This window comes from Leptodactylus fuscus, chromosome 2, assembly GCF_031893055.1.
Source record: "Leptodactylus fuscus isolate aLepFus1 chromosome 2, aLepFus1.hap2, whole genome shotgun sequence".
Lineage (NCBI taxonomy): Eukaryota > Metazoa > Chordata > Amphibia > Anura > Leptodactylidae > Leptodactylus > Leptodactylus fuscus.
The window spans coordinates 254,500,094-254,522,615 of NC_134266.1; the positions used below are offsets into that span (position 1 = coordinate 254,500,094).

The 22,522-nt window shown below is 42.1% G+C and overlaps 1 protein-coding gene across 1 annotated transcript in view; it reads left to right on the top strand.

Annotated features, from left to right (window-relative positions):
* ARHGAP20 (Rho GTPase activating protein 20) overlaps positions 1-22,522 on the top strand; it is an 87,609-nt gene that overhangs the window by 37,076 nt on the left and 28,011 nt on the right. The window contains exons 3-5 of the mRNA XM_075266058.1: positions 5,689-5,859; positions 12,143-12,292; positions 21,917-21,958. Coding sequence (XP_075122159.1) covers positions 5,689-5,859; positions 12,143-12,292; positions 21,917-21,958 — 363 coding nt within the window. The remainder of the gene's footprint in view (positions 1-5,688; positions 5,860-12,142; positions 12,293-21,916; positions 21,959-22,522) is intronic.

Consider the following 22,522-nt stretch of genomic DNA (forward strand, 5'->3'; position numbering starts at 1 on the left):
ATTATTGTGTGAGAGTATGGAAACTCCATAGACTACTTTGGTTGTCCAGTTTAACAATAGCTTGGATTCCATTGATGCCTATCATGATAAGGCAATGGAAACATAAGCCTATTAAAGACTGCAAGATCGACTCTGTATAGGAGTAAAGTGGAAGGTTTTGTCTTATTCAAAAATTAGTGGCATGTCCAAATCATAAGGAAGCAAGCCCGGCCCACGTGACGTCTGTAGGCCTGAAGCCTTCCAGAGCCAGGAGAGGTAAGTAACAGTGTTGTTTATGTTAACCTCCCCTGGCCCTCCAATTATTATATTCTGGGGTCTGAAAAGACCCCCTGAGTATAATAGTGTTTGTGGGCCCGGCCAAGATTGGTAAGTAACTGGGACCCTTTTACTCCAGCAGGTAATGGCCTAATAAAAAACCCAAAAAAACGCAGTAGCATTTGCCGCCGGGCCCTCTAATTTCCCAGGACCTTTGGCAGCCACTACCTCTGCTACCCAGGTAGTTACACCCCTGCTGTTTAGTCATTGCCTGGTGCATTAAGCGGAATATCTATTTCTTTCAGCCTTTTATTATAGTACCATAGTACTACTCCCTATAGATCCCAACGTATAGATATTTCTGTAGAGGAATACTCCTATGTGACAGTGATCTGAGATGGTGCTAAGTTTAAGGAAGGTCAAAGTATAAAAACCAGTGAGTAAGCGTTTACCAAGTACAATATGAGTCAGAAGCCTGCAGTCAGTCGTACATGTTCTGATAAGACGTGGGCCTGAAGACTCTTACTGCCATCTGTCTCTCTGTTTTTCCTTATATATTTCGACATATCAATGCAATGAGCTCTAGGTGACAGGGACTTCCTGTGCCAGACATATACTGATAGACTAACAGGTTGTGTTACCACCACATATTGATAAGGAGACTACATTAGTGATACATGTAGTTACAGTATTTCATACCCATATCTAGGGTTCGGGAAATTGTCACTCCTTAGGGAGAGACCACCATATAGGTGTGTGGAGACTTGTTAAGCCTTTAGCACTCCACTTTGCAAGGAACTATGGGAAGACCTTGAAGATCAGGCATGAGGCTAAAGGGAGCAGCCATTATTGGGTTATTTCACTGGAATCCTGTCTTAAGACAGGCTTGCACATTCCAGTGAGCGCCCTCTATTGGTTTGCAATACTGAGGCAGCAACTGTCTTCCTAATTACATCATGGAAGGCAGATTTGCATATTCTTCGCATATACCCATATCTAGTGAGTGCATGATGTTACAAAGCAGCATGATACGACTAAATGTCAGGCCTTTTTTACAAAAAAAAAAAAAACAAGCAAGGTAGTGCCCTCTCCTCTGCTGACTATTTTTACTATCATCACCCAAATATTTCCACATGCTCCAAAAAATGCTGACCTACAGTAGCCACATCATTATGTACCTAAATAATACCACCATAGTCTTAGAAAAAAACTGACATACAGTATCCAAATAATAATACATCCATATAACCTACCATGTGTTTCTAAAAATGCTGACCTACATACTCGCTATGAGGAGCGGCTAAAAGAACTGGGATTGTTTAGTTTGCAGAAGAGAAGGCTGAGGGGAGATTTAATAGCAGTCTACAAATATCTGAAAGGTAGTCACAGTGCAGAGGGATCGACCCTATTCTCATTAGCACAAGGAAGTACAAGAAGCAATGGGATGAAACTAAAGGGAAAGAGATACAGATTAGACATTAGGAAAAAATTTCTGACAGTGAGGGCAGTGAGAGAGTGGAATAGGCTGCCACGGGAGGTGGTGGGCGCTCCATCAATGGAAATCTTCAAGCGGAATCTGGATAAACATATAGCTGGGATGATTTAGGAAAACCTGCACTCGCAGGGGGTTGGACCCGATGGCCCTTGAGGTCCCTTCCAACTCTACCAAAAAAAAAAAAAAATCATGCTCTGTGCATCCAAAAAATGCTGACCTATAGTATTCAGATCATATCGCAGCCACATAATGCTGCTATATGCTGTGAAAAAATACAGGAGCTATATAATATAATATTGCCATGTTCTGCCAAAGTAGAGTATCCAAATATTGAATCCAAATAATACTGCCATATGGTGGCAAAAATTCCGACACACAGTACCTATATAATAATACATCCACATAACACTGCCATATGTTGACAAAATGCTTATATACAGTATCCACATAATAATACATCCAAATACTGCCATATGCTGTCAAAAATACGGAAATGTAGTATCCACATAATAGTCAAATACAGTAATACTGCCCTATGCTGCCAAAAATTGCTGATATCCAAAATACACAAAGTAATATTTCCATATACAGTCCATATTGTACCATCATATAATACTTGGCCCTTCCACTCTACTGATCTTGAGGATCCGGTCTTCAGGGGGTTCCTAAGAAATGGGGAACTAGTTGTAATTCTGTTAGAACCAGCGATAACTATGAGTGTTCCTCAGTCTTCCCTTTAGTCTTTCACATTGCGGATTGCTCTCCATTGCTTATAACTACAAATGGTAGTCACCAAGATGTGAAGTCAGGTGGTTGCCAGGCAGCATGGTTACATATACAAAAAACACAGAGAGATGAAAGAACTTTAAAAAAAACAAAGATTTTGCAGGCGAGTATCGCTAATTGCACCATGTGTAGCCGGTTATTGCAGCGGCGGTCTGCTTTTAGGCAGGAATGTTCTCCTTTGAACACCATTTTACCGTTTACGTACAGAATAATTCCACGTAAAATATTAAACCACTTTGTAAACACATTACTTATTTTGTACAATTCTTATGTTACAACCTGAATTGGGTCTAGAACCTGCTTGTTCAGGGTCTGCGATGGCTGTGCTGGTGAGGCCTGTATTAGCTGTAGTACCTGCTTGTTCAGTGTCTGCAATGGTGGTGCTGGTGAGGCCTGTATTAGCTGTAGTACCTGCTTGTTCAGTGTCTGCAATGGCTGTGCTGGTGAGGTCTGTATTAGCTGTAGTACCTGCTTGTTCAGTGTCTGCAATGGCTGTGCTGGTGAGGCCTGTATTAGCTGTAGTACCTGCTTGTTCAGTGTCTGCAATGGCTGTGCTGGTGAGGTCTGTATTAGCTGTAGTACCTGCTTGTTCAGGGTCTGCAATGGCTGTGCTGGTGAGGTCTGTATTAGCTGTAGTACCTGCTTGTTCAGTGTCTGCAATGGCTGTGCTGGTGAGGTCTGTATTAGCTGTAGTACCTGCTTGTTCAGGGTCTGCAATGGCTGTGCTGGTGAGGCCTGTATTAGCTGTAGTACCTGCTTGTTCAGTGTCTGCAATGGTGGTGCTGGTGAGGCCTGTATTAGCTGTAGTACCTGCTTGTTCAGTGTCTGCAATGGCTGTGCTGGTGAGGTCTGTATTCGCTGCAGTACCTGCTTGTTCAGTGTCTGCAATGGTGGTGCTGGTGAGGCCTGTATTAGCTGTAGTACCTGCTTGTTCAGTGTCTGCAATGGCTGTGCTGGTGAGGCCTGTATTAGCTGTAGTACCTGCTTGTTCAGTGTCTGCAATGGCTGTGCTGGTGAGGCCTGTATTAGCTGTAGTACCTGCTTGTTCAGGGTCTGCAATGGCTGTGCTGGTGAGGCCTGTATTCGCTGTAGTACCTGCTTGTTCAGGGTCTGCAATGGCTGTGCTGGTGAGGTCTGTATTAGCTGTAGTACCTGCTTGTTCAGGGTCTGCAATGGCTGTGCTGGTGAGGTCTGTATTAGTGGCAGTACCTGCTTGTTCAGGGTCTGCAATGGCTGTGCTGGTGAGGCCTGTATTAGCTGTAGTACCTGCTTGTTCAGGGTCTGCAATGGCTGTGCTGGTGAGGCCTGTATTAGCTGTAGTACCTGCTTGTTCAGGGTCTGCAATGGCTGTGCTGGTGAGGTCTGTATTAGCTGTAGTACCTGCTTGTTCAGTGTCTGCAATGGCTGTGCTGGTGAGGTCTGTATTCGCTGTAGTACCTGCTTGTTCAGGGTCTGCAATGGCTGTGCTGGTGAGGTCTGTATTCGCTGTAGTACCTGCTTGTTCAGGGTCTGCAATGGCTGTGCTGGTGAGGCCTGTATTAGTGGCAGTACCTGCTTGTTCAGGGTCTGCAATGGCTGTGCTGGTGAGGCCTGTATTAGTGGCAGTACCTGCTTGTTCAGGGTCTGCAATGGCTGTGCTGGTGAGGCCTGTATTAGTGGCAGTACCTGCTTGTTCGGGGACTGCAATAGTTGTGCTGGTGAGGCCTGTATTAGCTGTAGTACCTGCTTGTTCAGGGTCTGGAAGTCTCTACTTCAGGCTCAGTACAGTTATCTCATGTAAGATCAGTGGAACCTCTGAAGATTCCTTCATTCCAGCCCAAAGATTTGTTTCCTCATACTAGGGAACCATATGGGCACCCTAGGGTGCTTGGGCCTGGTTACATAATTATTTTTTTTCGGCTATTGTGTGATCTTTTGATAGCAGAGTGGTGGTTTCTCCCCACAGTTAGTTATAGTTATAAGATGACGTAATTTTATAGATTTGGCCCTTCTCTCCGTTTGCTTTTAGAAATCATAAGTTAAACCAGAGAATTCTTCTAGACTTCTAGAAAGATCTAGAAGTCGTATTTTCCTGGAGATGGTATTGGTAGTGATTCTCACCCTGTCGTTTTCTATCTCCGCGCTCAGGACTTGTTATATCGCACCTAGAAGCAGAGGAACTGGAAATATCCAGGCAGTTCCTGACATGGTGCTTGTTTATACAGGAAAGATACAAAACTGGATTATGTTCGTTATACTGGAAGCTGGATTTTTACTAAATGTTAAACTGATAGATTCTTCAAGTCAGTAAAAGAGATGGCTTCATACACACAGAGGTGTAGTTGGATTGAAGGGGCTGTCTGGAATTAATAAAGGGTGGGAACACCGCCACTCTCGATGAGAGGTTTTATCTGGTATTGCACCTCAACTGTATCTGTTTAAATAGAACTCTCCTATACTCGTTTTTTGGAAGAGAACCAACTGGAAATTAGTCTTTAAAGGGGTATTCTCATCTTAAGATGGAGAAGTTTTGTCACCCATCGAGAATTGAGATCAGGGCGGACATACACCGCTTCATTCATTTCAGTGGGAGCACATAGTTGCCTGACCACCATGAAGTATACGGTACAAAACAACCCATTTTCCTGATTGGTGATGGTCTCAGCATTTGGATAGGGGGGATAACTTCTTAAATGGTCATATACCTTTAAGGCAATGCCTTCTGAGAACAGTACCAGCTCAGTTCCAGTAGTAAAGCAGCTGTGTCTCTAGCGCCGCCTACAGGTGCCAATCTCCTAAATCAATATCCAACTGTTCTAAGACCTAACACCACCTCCACTAACTTAAGTTCGGTGTATCCGTCTATAGTGGTCACTTCAGATTCTTGAGGTACTTGGATTTTTTCTTTATCTAGCACCTACCATTCCAGAGCAGTCAGTGCTGTTATTGTCAGGTGGGAGGAGACAGACAAGGACCGCCCACCTGACAGTAGAGAGCAGAATTGTACTGAAAGCTCAGGAACACTGGGGGCTAGAGAAAAATTTCCAATTTTGCCTATTAACTGCAGTGTCAAGAGTCGCCATTTGTGGTTCCCATTTTCCGGGCCTTTGGACAAAACCTGGTGTATTAGACTGAATAGCCTAAATTAATTCTGTTCTCTCTTCTTCTCATAGGGATGGTTGTTTCTCACCTGTAAGTCCTGAATCCTGTCCACTTGTCCAAGCCTTCGTCTGTCCCAGTCGATCATTTATAATGCATGGCCATGTTCAGCTGAAGACTGGTCTGCAGACCCAGGAACGACATCTCTTCCTCTTCACCGACATCCTTATCATTGCCAAGTCTAAGTAAGTAAACCCTATGATCTTCATTGAAATGTTTGCTCAAAGGCAAGTCAAGTGTGACTGAGACCTGAGCCAAAGTAAACAAATTCCATATTGGCATCTTGAATATGTTGCTATTGGGTTTGTGGTTTATATTGTCTATTAAGTCGTATATGGAGGTAAAAGAATGTATTGTGGAGGTAAGTGACGTAACATTCTTGCCAAATCGGGATTATGATGTGAACCGTGGAAGCTTTTGAAGAAACAGTCCATGACCTGTGAGAATGTCTTCACCTCTACATAGTCTAAAATTTGGTATTCTTGTGAAAACAAATTCAACACTATAGTATATAGAAAACCTTTTACAGTCTGATGACAGAGAGACACAGCGAGGAAAGACATTGTGAGACAGAATATTGCAAAACCTATTGTTTTGAAAAGCTGATCATCTCAACACACACACACACACACACACACACACACACACACACACACACACACACACCTGGACATGTCCAGCCAAGAGGAAAGGTAAGCAAGGACACTCACAGTATATTGGTTGGCTCTTTTTGAGATTATTGGTTGATATTGTTATCTGAAAAGATACAGTAAAGGGATCATGTGTATGAACAGCATGACCTGTACCTAGTTATATTCACACGTTTTGCCCACTGTTCCGCCTTCACCCTGGGAGGATGTAGAGCTATGTCCTCGGCAGGGAAAAGGTTAAGGGCCCCTTCACACGGAGTTTACGCTCCGCTCGTTCAGACACGTATACACAAGCGCTTCAAAACACATCCCATCCCATTCACTTCAATGGGAGCGCGCGTAAAGCTGGCTTTACACACGCTCCCATTGAACTGAATGGGATGTGTTTTGAAGTGCTCATGTATACGTGTCTGAACGAGCGGAGCGTAAACTCCGTGTGAAGGGGCCTTAATAGTCCTAGTGGGTAATCTGTATACAATCACTCCTATTTGCTTAAGTAAAGTTATGACATTGTTCAGTGGACTTATTACTTATAGAGCACTATTCATTCAATACTGCTGTATAGAGATGAGCGAGTACTGTTCGGATCAGCCGATCCGAACAGCACGCTCGCATAGAAATGAAAGGACGTAGCCGGCACGTGGGGGGTTAAGCGGCCGGCTGCCGTCAAAGCGGAAGTACCAGGTGCATCCATTCATTTCTATGGAGCGTGCTGTTCGGATCGGCTGATCCGAACAGTACTCGCTCATCTCTACTGCTGTACATTATTATATTAAACCCATGGTGTTATACATTATTATATTCCATGGTGCTGGACATTATATTCCATGATGCTGGATATAATTTTAATTACATGGTTCTGTACGTTATTATATTCCATGGTGCTGTACATTATTATATTCCATGGTTCTGTACGTTATTATATTAATTCTATGGTGCTGGACATTATAATATTTATTCCATGGTGCTGTAAATGATTATATTGCATACATTTCAGGCTTTGCATAAAACAAGGACAATACCTTCCATAGCGGCCAACTGATACAATGGGATAGGGGCCCTGTTTTGAAATTGTACAAGTTATCAATCCGATATCCCCACATCTTATGGCATTGAGTTTCATAATCTCAACGCTCTTTCTGTAAGGAAGCCCCACCTATAGTACAAACTTTTCCCTCTGGACGTAGAGGATGCCCCTTGTCACAGGAAGCAATATATCAACTTTGTGAATTGATAGTTATAATGATGATGATATTACCATTATTAACCCATTTATGCCGGAGGTTGAAATTTTTGAGTTGTGTGCTATGAGTCTGCCATTCAAATGATGGAACTCTAGGCATAAATGGGTTAATACAATTCTATTGAGACTACAATTGTACGGAACGATTGTGATCTATGAATATTACGCTTCTAGAGATAAATATGTCACTGCACTTGGCAATCTGTCCTACAGTGGTGTAATAAAATCTGTCCTTGAAAACCATTGTTGTCCTCGGTTGGTCATCAACAAGATGACGTAGGGGAAGGGCATCCTCCACCGCTGCCAGGTTGACTTTCCTTCTTATTATGTAAGTGTACCGTGCCAGCACCATTTGTTTTTCAGGAAGTCGATATGTTGTTTTCTGTAGGAGACTTTTTTTTTCTAATGGGAATCCTCAGGAAAATGAAACAATGGGCTCTGGGTAAAATCTTTCCAGCCTTGGTCTTTGCTAGAATGACTGCAAAATAAACAATGAGACGGGCTCCATAGACGATGACTTGTGATATGCCGATGAGCAGGATACCGGTTATTGGCCCGATGGTCATTATTGAAGAATGCGGAATATTTCTGGGTCTAGGATATGATGTTCCTGTTTGACTTGGTCACTATTTATAAACCTAATAATAAACCTGACCTTGGTGGGTGAAGGAAGTAACTGGCTGTTCTCGCCATGAACATGATACTCCCTTCCCCAGTAGAGGAGAGGCTGTGCTGAGAAGACATGGGCTGAGGAGATGACTTCTAATGACTTCTGCACGTGTTCTCCCGGCCTGTTTTGTCAGGTTTCACTAATGGAAAGGCAACACTTCGGTACAAGCTGTTCTCGTATTGGACCGTTTTGTTGCAAAGTTATACATAAATGTTCTGTCTTTGTGCCGTGATGGAGCTGAAGTCATTACAGAGAGATTCTCGTTTTGGAGATTCAATCATTTCAGAGAACATGAAATTTCTATTTTTATTTTTTGCATTTTTTTTATTGCTAGATGCTATTTTTACACCTTTCTAGCCAGTTTTGTATATTGCAATGTAACCTATATTTATACATGTTATATAGTAATAGGCTACGGAATTGAAAATTTTCATAATTTGCTTAAATTAAGAATCTCCAATTATAAGACTACGTCATAAACCAATAGTACAGGTGACTATAAGAAGCTTTGTAATACGTCTTAATACAGAATTAAACTTCCTTCCCCACTTACTGGGCTGGTCTCCTTCTCCTTTTCACTCAGGCTGTTTATTTATGTAGCATATTCTACTTATCACACAGGAATCTATGGAGAGGGGAGGGGGAGGAGGAGGCCTTATATGATTTATTGTCTCTTTCTGTGCCGTGGTAGATTCTTGTCTTGAAGTTACAGTAGTGTCACTGACACACAGTATAGCAGAGTATATCACCAGCAGATATTTGTATTCCAGCCACCTCTTTTGCCCCCTCCCCTCTCCATAGACATTTATCTAAAAGCCTTCATAAGGCATATTACAAAGATTCTTATAGTCAGCTGCACTATTCACTTATGAAAAGTTGGTTTATAATTGTAGATGCACTTTAAGCAAGTGTAATTATGCATACTATATATCTGTATGATTTATATTTGTTTCATACTTGTTTTGTTTCTCTGATACAGAGCTCTGTCTGATCTATATAGAGATGAATTATTCATTTCTGGTTATTTGCAATCACCACTAGAAGTAGCATAGGGCTTATTAGCCTGTGTTTACACCTTCTGAGTTTTTGCAAGCAGTTTGTGATCCCAAAACCAGTTGCAGATAAGATAAGATAATCCTTTAACCCCTTAAGGACCCGGCCATTTTTTGGTTTCGCATTTTCGTTTTTCCCTCCTCACATTTCAAGAGCCATAACTTTTTCATTTTTCAGTTCACAGAGTCACATGATGGCTTATTGTTTGCGGGAAAAATTGTACTTTGTAATGGCATCATTCAATATGCTGTGCAATGTACTGGGAAGCTGGAAAAAAAATCAGAATGAGGTGCAATTGGAGAAAAAATGCATTTGCGCCATTTTCTTATGGGTTTAATTTTTACAGCGTTCACTGTTTGGTACAAATGACATGTTACCTGTGTTCTACGTGTCAGTACAAACGCGGTGATACCAAATTTATATAGTATTTGAAATGTTTTGATACTTTAAAAAAAATGATAAACTTTGCAAAATAGAAAAAAATTTTTGTGTCATCATGTTCTAACACCTGTAACTTTTTCATATTTCCATGTATGGAGCTGGTTGTGGTGTCTTTTTATGCGGGACAAGATGACGTTTCTATTGATACCATTTGGGGAAAGATCTGATGGTTTGATCACTTTTTATTCAATTTTTTATAGGAGGCAAAGTGTTGAAAAAAACGCTTTTTGGCGGTTTTTATTTTTTTTGCCGCTACGCCGTTCGCAGTACGGGATAAATGTTTTAATATTCTAATAGTTCGGGCATTTTGGAGCGCAGGGATACCTAATATGTTTATGTTTAATGTTCTTTAATTACTTTTATAGCTAATCTAGGGAAAGGGGGGTGATTTGAACTTTTATATTTTTTTTATTTTTTTAATACTTTTAAAAACTTTTTTTTTTCTTCTGTTACATTTATGATCAGACCCCTTAGGTACCTTGAAACCTAGGGAGTCTGATCGCTCATACTATTCACTGCAATACTACAGTACTGCAGTGAATAGCAGAATCCCAGCACTTCTATTAGACGCTGCCTCTGGCCTCTGGCATCGTCTAATAGATCTTGGGCAGAGACAAGCCTGGAAGCCTTCAATAGGCTTCCGGCTGTCATAGCAACCGATCACCGCCCTCATGTGACGTTCAGGAGGGCGGCGATCGGCAAAACATGGCGGCGCCCATGCCGCCGGCGCCGTTTACACACTGCGGTCACGTTTGACCGCAGTGTGTAAAGGGTTAACAGCAGCGATCGGCTCGGGCACCGACCGCTGCTGTTATTGGCAGGTCCTGGCTGTATTATACAGCCGGCATCTGCCGTGTATGGAGCGAGCTCAGCGTGTGAGCTCGCTCTATACATCCCCATGCGATCCATGACGTACAGTTACGTCAAGGGTCGCTAAGGGGTTAATAGTCCCACAATGGGGAAATTTCAGTGATAGTTTCATAGATGGTACAGTAGTATATAACAATATAGCTGGAACCTGCACTCGCAGGGGGTTGGACCCGATGGCCCTTGAGGTCCCTTCCAACTCTACCATAAAAAAAATAAAATAAAAATAAAAAAGAAATACCAGTCAGCTGTAGGCATCTTCACACATCAGCAATAGACTCCAAAAATCATCTCCTTGAAAAAAGAAATCCACACATCCATGCAGGTTTCTCCTCCATGCCGCATGGTGAGATATGCTGTCCTTGGCTCCTGGGGGGATGGTAGCAGGCACATGTGTACACACAGGAAACCAACTGAACCAGGTCTTGAGTCATTGTCCATGTTTTACAATAGAAACAAAATACTCCACAGGGTCTTCCATTCGATTTATAGTTGCTAATTCATAGTGCTAGTTTGCTTGGTTACAGGATTCTTGAAGATACAGAGGAAAAGAGTGAAAAAGGAAAGATAGAGGTTGCTCCCAGCTTGGAGCTCTGTATCAGGCAGCCAGCCACTCAAGGGGGCGGCGCCTATAAACTCACAAAGGAAGAAACCTTTTCAAAGACGGGTGCTGCTGCTACTCTTTTTCAGTCCAATTCTGGTTTGGACTCTAAAAACTGCATTCAAAATCCTGAACATGTAAACACGCCATAAGGATGTGTTCAAAATACTTTTATTTTATGTCCATTGCTCTTATCCGTTACAAGCTTTTTACTTTTCTGATGGATAAAGAAGCATGTAGGACAATAAACAAGAAAAGTGTCCATTACTTTTTTTTTTTATATTATAGTCTATGGTAGTGGACACAGAAGGGGGCTCTGTTATTCTGCTACCATTAATGTGCCTTATCAGTGGATGACCGCAATAATGGTAGTGTGAATATATCCTTATTGATGTTAGTACCAACCCTGATTTGACTGATGTTCTATAGGCTGGGATAAGCCATCTTGGTGTAGGGTACAGATGAAGCTGAGGCCTGTACACCTAGTAGCACACCTAGTGTCTGTGCACGTTGGTCAGATTCCATCATAGCTGGCTTCTCCCAGCCTATAGGATGTCAGGGAGGCCGGGAGGGGTGTGGAACTATCTGACTCCTTTGGAGACCACGAGCGCCCACTTGGCCCCTCACAGGTAAGTACATGGCATCATTAGAAACCTTTTACCATTGCGTATAACAAAATGGAGTCTTTACGTCATTTGCCTCCCCTCTAGGTAACAGGCTAACCCATATAGACTCCATTCCCTTAAAGCATTGATGTAACATATTTGTAACCGATTGCCTTTGTCATCATTTCGAGCATTAGAACGGACAATAACGTTTTGTGTCCTCTGTTCATGTTCATAAAACTGTGTCAGTACAGGGAACCTTGCATTGAGTCAAAGATGGAAACGTTTTTCAGTAAGTCTCACCATTTCATCCTATGCCGTTCTCTTTATATGCGCAGGTCTCCATCTCACTATAAACTGAAGCACCATGTGCGGGTGAGCGAGATGTGGACAGCGTCTTGCATGGAGGAAGTCTGTGAGGGCAGCACTTACCCCGAGAGGTCGTTTGTCATCGGCTGGCCAATCACCAACTGTGTCGCCACTTTCAGGTGCGTTGTTATATGTGCTTGCTATGTGGAGATTTGGGGGGGGGGTTTGTTTGTTTTATTCTATATCCTTTTTTTTACATTTTTATTTTTACATTTTTCATATCACTGACTTTTTTTTTTTTTTTTTTTTTTTTTTAAATCTTCTAATCTTGCAGTTTTCGCTCTGGCCTCTGAGCACCAATAGCTAGAAGTGTAATAAAAAGTTAAACCCATATTATACATCTGGAGTCGGATAACACAGGATCACACAAGTGACAATAGGTGTTGGCTCTTCCTCGTCCCTCCCTATCTCTATAGCACTTCTTATACTGTAGAAGTCTTTTCTATCTCCGCTTTCTTCTGTACTGGTGCCTATTGTAAAATCCCATCTCTGCATTTATGTATGAGCACAGGGAAGATGGCTGCCTACATATAGAAAATAGAATAATAAACTGTATCGGGAACTCACAACCTAATAGAATGTGTTTCAGTATAGATGTTCAATAAACAAAAATGGCTGAATCATTCCCTTCAAAATTCTTGTAGTCCCATTAAGATCCCATCATGTAGCTAAAGGGGGCATTGTACTTTATGTGGATTTGTGGGTCCATTATCCTGAACCTTATAAGGGTCTCAGCTGTTCCCTTTCATGTTGATTTAGAAGTCATAGTAGGTTTTTCATTTCATTTACATTTCAGAAACCTAACGAGACCCCCCAATAAGGGTCAGTTCACGCAGAGTTTTATGGCAGCAGATTTTGACACGGAATTGGCCTCAAAATCCACTGCCAAAACTGGCCTCTCATTGCCTTCAATGGGAGCCACTCACTTTTTTCCACTGGCTAGTAGTGGAAAAAAGAAGAGAGATGACCCTGAACCTGAATCAGCCGTGACGTCTGAGACGCGAGGCTCCCTCCAGATTAGGCCCATTCATTTGGGCCTAATCCGGAGTGGGATGCCGATGCACTGCCACGCGGAATGTTCACACGCGGAATGCAGATTCCGCCATATGAACGTACCCTAAGACCACATTGTTGATAAGACCACCCTCTATCCAGACCAGATGTACCATGACAGATTTTTAGGTCCACCATCAATTGCGCATACTATCCACCTCCTTTTAGAAGACCACCCCAAGAAGGCCAATTTTCCATAGAATTTTGGGTGTACAGTGCTGCGGAATACGTTGGCGCTCTATAAATAAAATTTATTATTATTTATTTATATAGCACCATTAATTCCATGGTGCTTTACATTTGGGGGTTACATACAATACACAGAATATACAGGTAGATATAATACTAACAATGACTGGCACAGTGGGGTAGAGGGCCCTGCCCGCGAGGGCTTACAATCTATGGGGGAAGGGGGGTAGAGACAGAAGGAGAGGGGGAGACTGTACAGATGGCGGTGCGGTGATAGTGTTATTGGAGGTTGTAGGCCTTCCTGAATAGGGGAGTCTTCAGGGCCTTCTTGAATCCTGTGATTGTGGGGGTCAGTCTTATGTGTCTTGGTAAGGAGTTCCAGAGTATGGGGGATGCACGAGAGAAATCTTGGAGACAGTTGTGTGAGGAGCGGATGAGAGCAGAGCGGAGTAGGAGGTCATTGGAGGATCTGAGGTTACGTGTGGGCAGGTAGCAGGAGATTAGGTCAGAGATATATGGAGGGGACAGGTTGTGGATGGCTTTGTATGTTAGTGTTAGTAGCTTGAACTCAATTCGCTGGGCTATTGGTAGCCAGTGGAGGGACTGGCAGAGGGGAGCAGCCAATGAAGATCAGGGGGTGAGGTGGATTATTATTAAACGGGTTTCACTTTATAGAATTCATGATTTTGGGATCTACCAATCGCTCCAGATATCCATATCTGACCTTAGTCTTCCCTTTGTATAGTATCACCCTTCTATAAATTGGAAGACTAAGCTCCAAAGATGCTCAGGAATGTGATGTACAAAATCCGATAGCGCCAGATAAAATACTGGACCGCTCTTTCCCTCCGCAGAATATATGACTGTTTAATGAAATGTTAACAATCTGGTATTTGAAGAATCCATTTGTATAAGTGTAGCAGACATGCATATGTGAACACTCTCCTGACAAACAATATTTTGGCCGGAGCTCCATATTGGAGTTGCGCGAGTGGTAATGAGGACTTGTTAAGTGAATCACGCGGGCGGCCGTGGTTAACCCTTACAGCAGTTTTTCGGTGTATTATTATTAGTGTATTAAACATGACTTGTATTTAATACTACAGTTAGATTTGCGTGGCATATAGACAACTTATCAATATATCACAGGCTGTGTATTGGCTGCCTACACGAGATCTCGGACAGATCTGAAGTGTTTATACTTCACTAAATCTGAACATTGTTAATCCTAGTCTTTCCATTTCGTTCAAAGAGCGATCCCACCCATGCTAGGAATTCACACATCTGCACAATCCATACCCTGAGGTTTTCTTATGCCTTTCCTTCCTACCTAGTAACAGTCTGAGTGGCTAAAAAAGGGGCAACTAATATGGGCGCCATTTTCTAGTACCCATAAGTGTGAAGACGGGCTGGTAGAGAGACTGTAGGATATCCTTCGGCAATCACTCAGTAGTGTGCCCTCTGGCAGTCAGCAGAAGATCCTAGAGGGGTTATCAGGGGATCGTATGTGGTCTGCAGCACATAATCCTGGGTAATATACAGATGGGTGATATCCCAACTCCTAACATAACATTTTATAATAAACTTGCTCTTTAAGGCTCCATCAGAGGGTTCATTGTCAAAAAGCAGAGGAGTGAAAAGTCCTGCACAGAGGACTTTTCTCTCCACTGGTTTCAGTAGAAAACTGGTGGAAACCCATTGGACACCCAGTGGACGCCATTATGGCCTATAGGGTCTGCGGGTGATTGCTGTTTTAATGGGAGGGCTCTTATTTGGGTCTCATGACAGATATGAACGACAGAGCATGGCACAAGTGTGATCCTAGAGGACGGCTCGTAGCACATGACCGTGTGCTGCTGGCTGTGAATTAACGCAGATGTCATCCATGTGCCGCCCTTGTACTGGCCGTGCTTCCGTGGCCCCTTTCATTAAATGAATAGGAGCCATGGAAGCAAGGGCCACAAAATAGAGCAGGAATAGGACTTGTTCTGTATTTTGCAGCCCGGACTGTCAGCCCACACATATGACTGTGTAATACATGGTCATGTGTATGGGCCCATAGAAATGAAGGCGTCAATGTGCTATCTGGATCTGCGGAGAGTACCGTATTTTCTGGCGTATATGACGACTTTTTAACCCCCAAAATTTTTCTGAAAAGTTGGGGGTCGTCGTATATGCCAGGTATGCAGGGGTGGAGGAGCGGAATCGCAACCTTCCTGCTGCCACTGGCTTCCTGCAGCGGCAAGAGTGGAGCGATGCTGCAGCCCCGGCCTCCACAGCATGCAAAGCTACCATAGCAACCGGGTCTCTGCCATACGTGGAGGCCCGATGCTAATGCCTGCAATCAGAATGTACTCCGATTCCAGGCATTAAAACTTAACCCCACTTCCGTCCACAAAGTGGCCCCATACCTTTAAAGTTGCAGGTCTGCTCCTGCGTGGCGAGTTCGCAAGAGCCGACCTGTTCCGGTGACAGTCGGGAGCCTACTGAAGGCTCCCAGGCCTGTCATAGCGATATTACTATCGCGGCTAGTCTATGACCAGCTGCAATAGTAATGTACAAAATCTCTCATAGACGGCAATACGCTTGATTGAAATGATTGCAGGTTCAAGCCTAAAAATAGTTAAAAATATATTATATTTTATATATAATTTTTATTTTTTTATTTTTAATTTTTATTTTTATTTATAAAATAAAAAAAACGTTCTAAATCACATCCTTTCCCTGGAATACATATAAAAGTAGAAAACTACTGTGATACATACACATATTAGTTACCCCTATGTCCAAAAATGCCCAGTCTACTTATAAAATATTTTTCCTGTACGGTGAACATCAAAATGAAAAGTGGCAAACCGCCATTTTTTTTTTCACAGTTTCACCTCTGATTTAAAAAAAAAAAAAAAAAAAAAAAAAAAAGTGATCTAAGCAATAGACATTTCTCCAAAATGGTATATCTATGGTAACTGTGGCCCAGTGCAAAAAAAAAAAAAAAGGCAAGCCGCCGCCTAATCAGTTTCTCCGGGGTTTAGGACTGAAACCCCAGGGCGGACAGCGGCGGTAGTGTGAACCCTCCTTTACAGAAAAGATGGTTCAGGACTGGAAAGCAAATAAAAAAACATTATAGAGTATGTCAAGGGGTAAATGTGCATTAAGAAGAGGTACCCCACAGAAGAGGTAGTCTTATACGGCGAGTATATCCCAAACTCTATATTTTAACTGGAAAAGTTGTGGGTTGTCTTATATGCCGGAAAATACGGTACATCCTGTGTCATTGCACATGCGCATTAAAGTAAAGCACTTGGCTTTAATAATACAAAACTTTTAAAGTTTCTGACGGAGTATACTGGGTTCACCATGTTGGGGGCCCTAAACCCCAGACACAGACGGTCATGCTGCTGGTTTGTGGTGGCTGACTCCCTTTAAGTAATTGCTTCATATACTGAATGATAGATGGTGACCAAATGCATCAAAACTGTCATGTGGTCTACAAATTTGTGTCAAATTTCTCAATATCTTCAAATATTTCCATAACTATGAATATTGTATATGATAAAACGATTTTGCATGGGCTATCCTAAAAACACCCTCTAGTAAAAGTGAAATAATCCCTCATATGGTTTTTCGATCACGGCTTTATGACTGGGTGAAAGTTCATCCAAAGTGCTGTGTGTGAATAAAGTCCAAATCGTGGTCAGTAATGAGGAGAAAGCATCCAGGAATCTTAGAAAACATTGGATTTGGAGGGTGGAAAAAAAATTATACGACATTAAAAAGAATTACAATTTCAACAGAACGGACTTCTCATTACCTAGAACTGGTGCACAATGAGATGTAATATCGGAGCACAAAAAAATGGAATGGTAATATAATATAAAGCAAAAAAGTAAAAAAAAATTCAGAAATGGAAACCCTTTAATAAGACCCCATATGTTGGGTCAGGATTGAATTTATGAAAATTGTCCAGTATATCCGTTTTAAAGGGAGTCTGTCACCACAAGCCACCATTCCAACTCAATCACACGTCGATAGGTTGGGGTCATCTGAATCCCCCGTGGCTAAGATATGGCTGTTTTTGTCCATATACAAAAATGGCACAATGGCCACACCCTCATTGCTCCAATAGCTTATTTGCATATTGACAAAAAGTAATGATAGTCTGGCAATGGAGGCTCCGAATCACAAGGGGAAAACGCTTTGATTCAGGTGACCCAACCTATCAATCTCTGGGTTCATGTTTTGGTTGACAGAATCTTTGTAAAGCCTTAAAGGGGTATTCCCACGTCGCATACTCACCAGTCTTCACTGCTGTAAAATCTTCTTTCTTCCTGGTTTCTTGCGTCATTTGGTGGGCGTGGTTTCACATGCAACCTGCAGTTTAGCTCTGCCCCCAAATTGGTGTGTAGCTCCGCCCATCACGTAGTGTGATCCTGTGGGGCGGCTGAAGAGCCTGTGATGTCATCAAAGGTCCTCAAAAAACACTATATGCACTATATTGTTCTATGAAGTACAAGCAGGAGCAACTCCATTCTGTGTTACATACAGAGACTGCACAATTGAACACAAACTGAACACAATTGAATTAGCTAGCCTGATAACTGGGAGAACATAAGAAATGAAAGCAGCTCCTCTCCCCTATCTGAGAGCAGGGAGCTAGGTCACATATTGTAGACACAGGAATAGCTAGAAACACAGGCTGGCTCCCTGCACTTAGCCCCTCCCCCCCCCCCCCCCCCCCGAGAGCAGCAGATACATCACTTGACTTTTGAGCAGATAAGTAAAGGGCTGTGTCAACAATAAATTGAATAAAGTAAGATAGTGGACAAACAAAGCAGTTTTGCTGAAGCAGTGTATTTAGGAAAAGTCTTACATCCACATTAACAAGCAGTATAGATAGGATCCTTGTGATGGGACAACCTCTTTAAAGGGGTTGTCCAGGGAGTATTTATTCACTTACCTGGGTTGGTGGAGTACTTTTGGTAGATCTGGAGGAGTCTAGTGATGTCATGACCCCCAGGTTATGTGATTGGAGGCAGTGTTAAACTCCCCAGGTCACTATGCCCCTTGGATTCTCCACTCCTCCCAGTAAATCCAGTCTCCATAGTGGAAGGAGGGGGCAGAGTAACCCCAGAAGCCCAACATTGCCTTCAATCAGAGGTCATGGCATCGCTGTAAACCTCCAGGCCCATCAAAAGCATTCTGCCAGACCAAGTAAGTGAATAAATACTCCCTAGACAACCCATTTAAAACTGACGATAATGTTTAATAGGTAACCTGTACAGTAAGTAGTTAAAACCTTGTATAGAGTGGTCTTACTAATTGCAAAACCATTTGTAATCCAAGGTGTCCTTTGGGCATTCCCTATCTGTGAAGAGTCCTGGACTCTCTGCACAACCCCCTCCCCTCTGCCCTTGAGTGACAGCTCTAGGAGTCCCAGGACACTTCATTTTTATGATTTTCTGGCAATTTTATGTCTTTAATACATTTTGTAATATTATAAAGTTTAGATACATGTTAAACACAGTGGGGGGTGGGGGATATTTTTTTTTTTTTTTTTCTAGGTCATGCACCTAGACATTGCTTGTCTAGGACTGTCAGCAGTTTCAGATGTCAAAACTGCCAACTGGCTCCCAATAAAGGTCAACGTTAAAAAAGACATAAGTAGGATCCTAAGGGGAATAACCTCAATAGCCTCAGGGACTAAAAGTAAAGTGACAATCACTGTTAGATGTTATTTCAAGTCCAAAATGGTTGTTATTGCCTTTAAGAGCAGAACGACAATCTTATAGCCTCCTAAGTAGGAAAGGGTGCATCGTGGTCCCAAAGTTCAGGCACAAGACAAAGACCTTCCATGATGTTCTTAGATTTTGGGTCTGTATGAATTCCATGGATTCTGGGTGTCCCATTCCAAGTAGTTTATAGCACCTACTCATGAGATGTTTCCATCAGTAGAAGTCTTCTATATGACATCATCTTATTTTAGCACAACTGGATCCCGATGTTGCCTTAGGTTTCAAGGATTGATCCAGGAGCAGAGTTCCAGGAATGCTACCAAATTGTGTTTTCCAGACAAAAAGCGAAATTTCCAAGTATTGGAGGTATACTGTAACTAGAAAAGTTTCAAGAGGGCCTCTTGGACCCAGCATATACCAGGTCAAAGTGAGGTTAGGGTGAGGGGACACTTGCCGGGCTAGGTCACAGTGGGGAAAATAAAAATAAAAATTTCGAAAAGTGTAGGATAGAGATATGAGAGCTGCAAACCCCAGACCCACTAACCGAACTATAGAGGGTTGCAGCTGGACCAGGCCCAAAAGACAAGAGGATCACAGGTCAACGTTACCACACTAAGGCGGATTAAGCATCTCAGCCATCTATGCATCGTAAATTTATTACTTCTGCCCTCTGGTGCACTGACAGGGAAAGAAAAATTGTGATACACAGACTTCCACTGTCAGAAAAGAGAAAATGAATGATTTAATAGCAAAAAATAGCAATTGGTTTGCTGCATAAAGTCAGAGGGGATTCTATGGGGGAGTGTGAGGCACAAAAGGGGCCATGAACAACAAAAAGGAAAATGTAAATGATGCTAAAATGTTCAGGGGAGCCTAAGCTGTGTCGGGGCACCAGTCATTCCGCTTTTAGTTATGTCCCTGCCAAACTAGACCCCAAAATAAATTCAGACCTCAGTGAAGATCTCTATATCAGTTCCGCTGTGATGTAGCTGCAGATAGGAATATAGAGGTAATGCAAGGACCCGCCTATTGAAGTAAATACAGTATAATTCAGCCATATAACAATACATGGTAACAAAGAGGTAATGCAAGGACTCGACTATAGCTGTAAATAATACGGTATAATTCAGTCATAAGGCAATACATAATAACAAAGAGGTAATGTAAGGACTTGACTATTGCTATAAAGAATACGGCATAATTCATCCATATAGCGGTACATAGTAGCATAGAGGTAATGTAAGGACTTGACTATTGCTATAAATAATACAGTATATTTCAGCCATATGGCGGTACATAGTAATATAGAGGTAATGCAAGGACTTGACTATTGTTATAAATCATGCAGTATATTTCAGCCATATAGCGGTACATAGTAACATAGAGGTAATGTAAGGACTTGACTATTGCTATAAATAATACAGTATATTTCAGCCATATGGCGGTACATAGTAATATAGAGGTAATGCAAGGACTTGACTATTGTTATAAATCATGCAGTATATTTCAGCCATATAGCGGTACATAGTAACATAGAGGTAATGTAAGGACTTGACTATTGCTATAAATAATACAGTATATTTCAGCCATATGGCGGTACATAGTAATATAGAGGTAATGCAAGGACTTGACTTGCTATAAATAATGCCATATACTTCAGCCATATAGCGGTACATGGTAGTATTCTCTGGTGCATTCTCTTTTTTCAATGTACTCCCATATAAAGAACAATTAAATGCACAGCGGCAGAAATCTACTAAATACCCAGAGAGAGATTTCAGGAAAAGATGGATTGCCAAGAACACCTGCTAAGGAACATATGTGACAAAATCCAAATGTTTATCAAGAGTCCGCACTTGTAGCTGGAAAACTGGCAGGAGAAGATTGTTTCCTTAAATAACACAGTAAAGAGCACTGATCTCCTTCCAGCCATAGTGCGGTGGTAAAATGTGCAGCCTCCTGCTCCGGCTGGACTGTACTGCAAGACTCTTTGGATGAGGACAACGGAGTAAAAAAAATATAGTCTATAATTTCCTAAAAGCTGATTTTATAATATGCATTAAGGGGTCAAAGTCTCTGTTTGGAGTTGCAGTGTCCATCAGGAATCTGATTGGAAAAGCCCAACTTATTGGTCCAGTGGCTTCAGCAAAAATATTGGACACCCAACAAATTCCATAATAGTCATGGACTTCCTTCAGAACCAAAGGTGTCTGTCATTTCCAGGACACGTTGTGGTCTGTTTTTCCGTTAATCTGGTCCAGAAGAATATAGACCTCACAGATGTGAACGTAGTGAGGGCTTAGGGTGTCTTACACAGTAGCCAATCAGATGAGGCAGTGCTGCAGAGGGAGGGAGAGTGCAACACCCTGAACCAATGACTTCAGAGGGGGCGTGTCTAAGACTACCTCAGACTCCTTGTAGTTACTATAGTTAACCTCTAGTCACAGTTCACAGCTCTGCCCCAACAGGACTAAAAAAAGAAGACAAAAGGCAATACCTGAGGATATAAATAGCTGGCAAGTATCCCTTATAGGTTCTCACTTCCATATTGTTTCTAAACCTCTAAATAGACGGTTGTTTTAGAATTCACATATTGTAAAACATACAAGATTTCTGGTAACTCTAATGGACGTATTACTAGGCCTTCATCTGTGGAGCACAGTAGGCCCCAGAAGAGGACTGGCCACCACCGTCATGTCTACGTGGCTTCATGGTATGTGGTAATTGTCTACTATTCTATCTCACATATTGCTTTCTTTTTTCTTAAAGCACCCCAGATGAGAAGGACAAGTGGTTCTTGCTTTTTGAAAGGTAGGTGGATCCCTAAATATTCAAATCAAATCAAACAAGCTTTTTTGGCACGTCCGAATAGATATTTGGCATTGACACAGCTAGTAAAGTGTGTTGGGTTGGAGGAGTTGGAGTCGGGGGGGTGAGTGGTGGTTATGGGGGGTTAGGGTGGTTGATTTGGGGTATAACAGTCCGTGGAGTCTCATCTTCTTCTTAGTTGGTGACCGCTATATGGGGGGGGGTTGGGGGGTTGGGGGGTTGGGGTATATATTCTATTTATTACATTTATAGACATCTAAACCCAAGATCTCTGGCTTCTAAAGAGAGTTCTGGATATCACTTTCTTCTAGAAATGTAAATATTTCTGGAGGATTATTATAGAAGAGACCCAAGATTTTAATAATTTGTCGCAATGCACATCTTGGCCTCCATTTTAGTGGACGTGAGACAAATCCTAAATAGTTTTGTTTCATTAAAAACTGGAATATTAGGGTTTGTTACAAATCGATCCGCCCATCTCTACTTTTCTCTTCGTTCATGGACTGTAGGTTCGTGGAAAACGATCGGGCGTCTACATGCCCAATT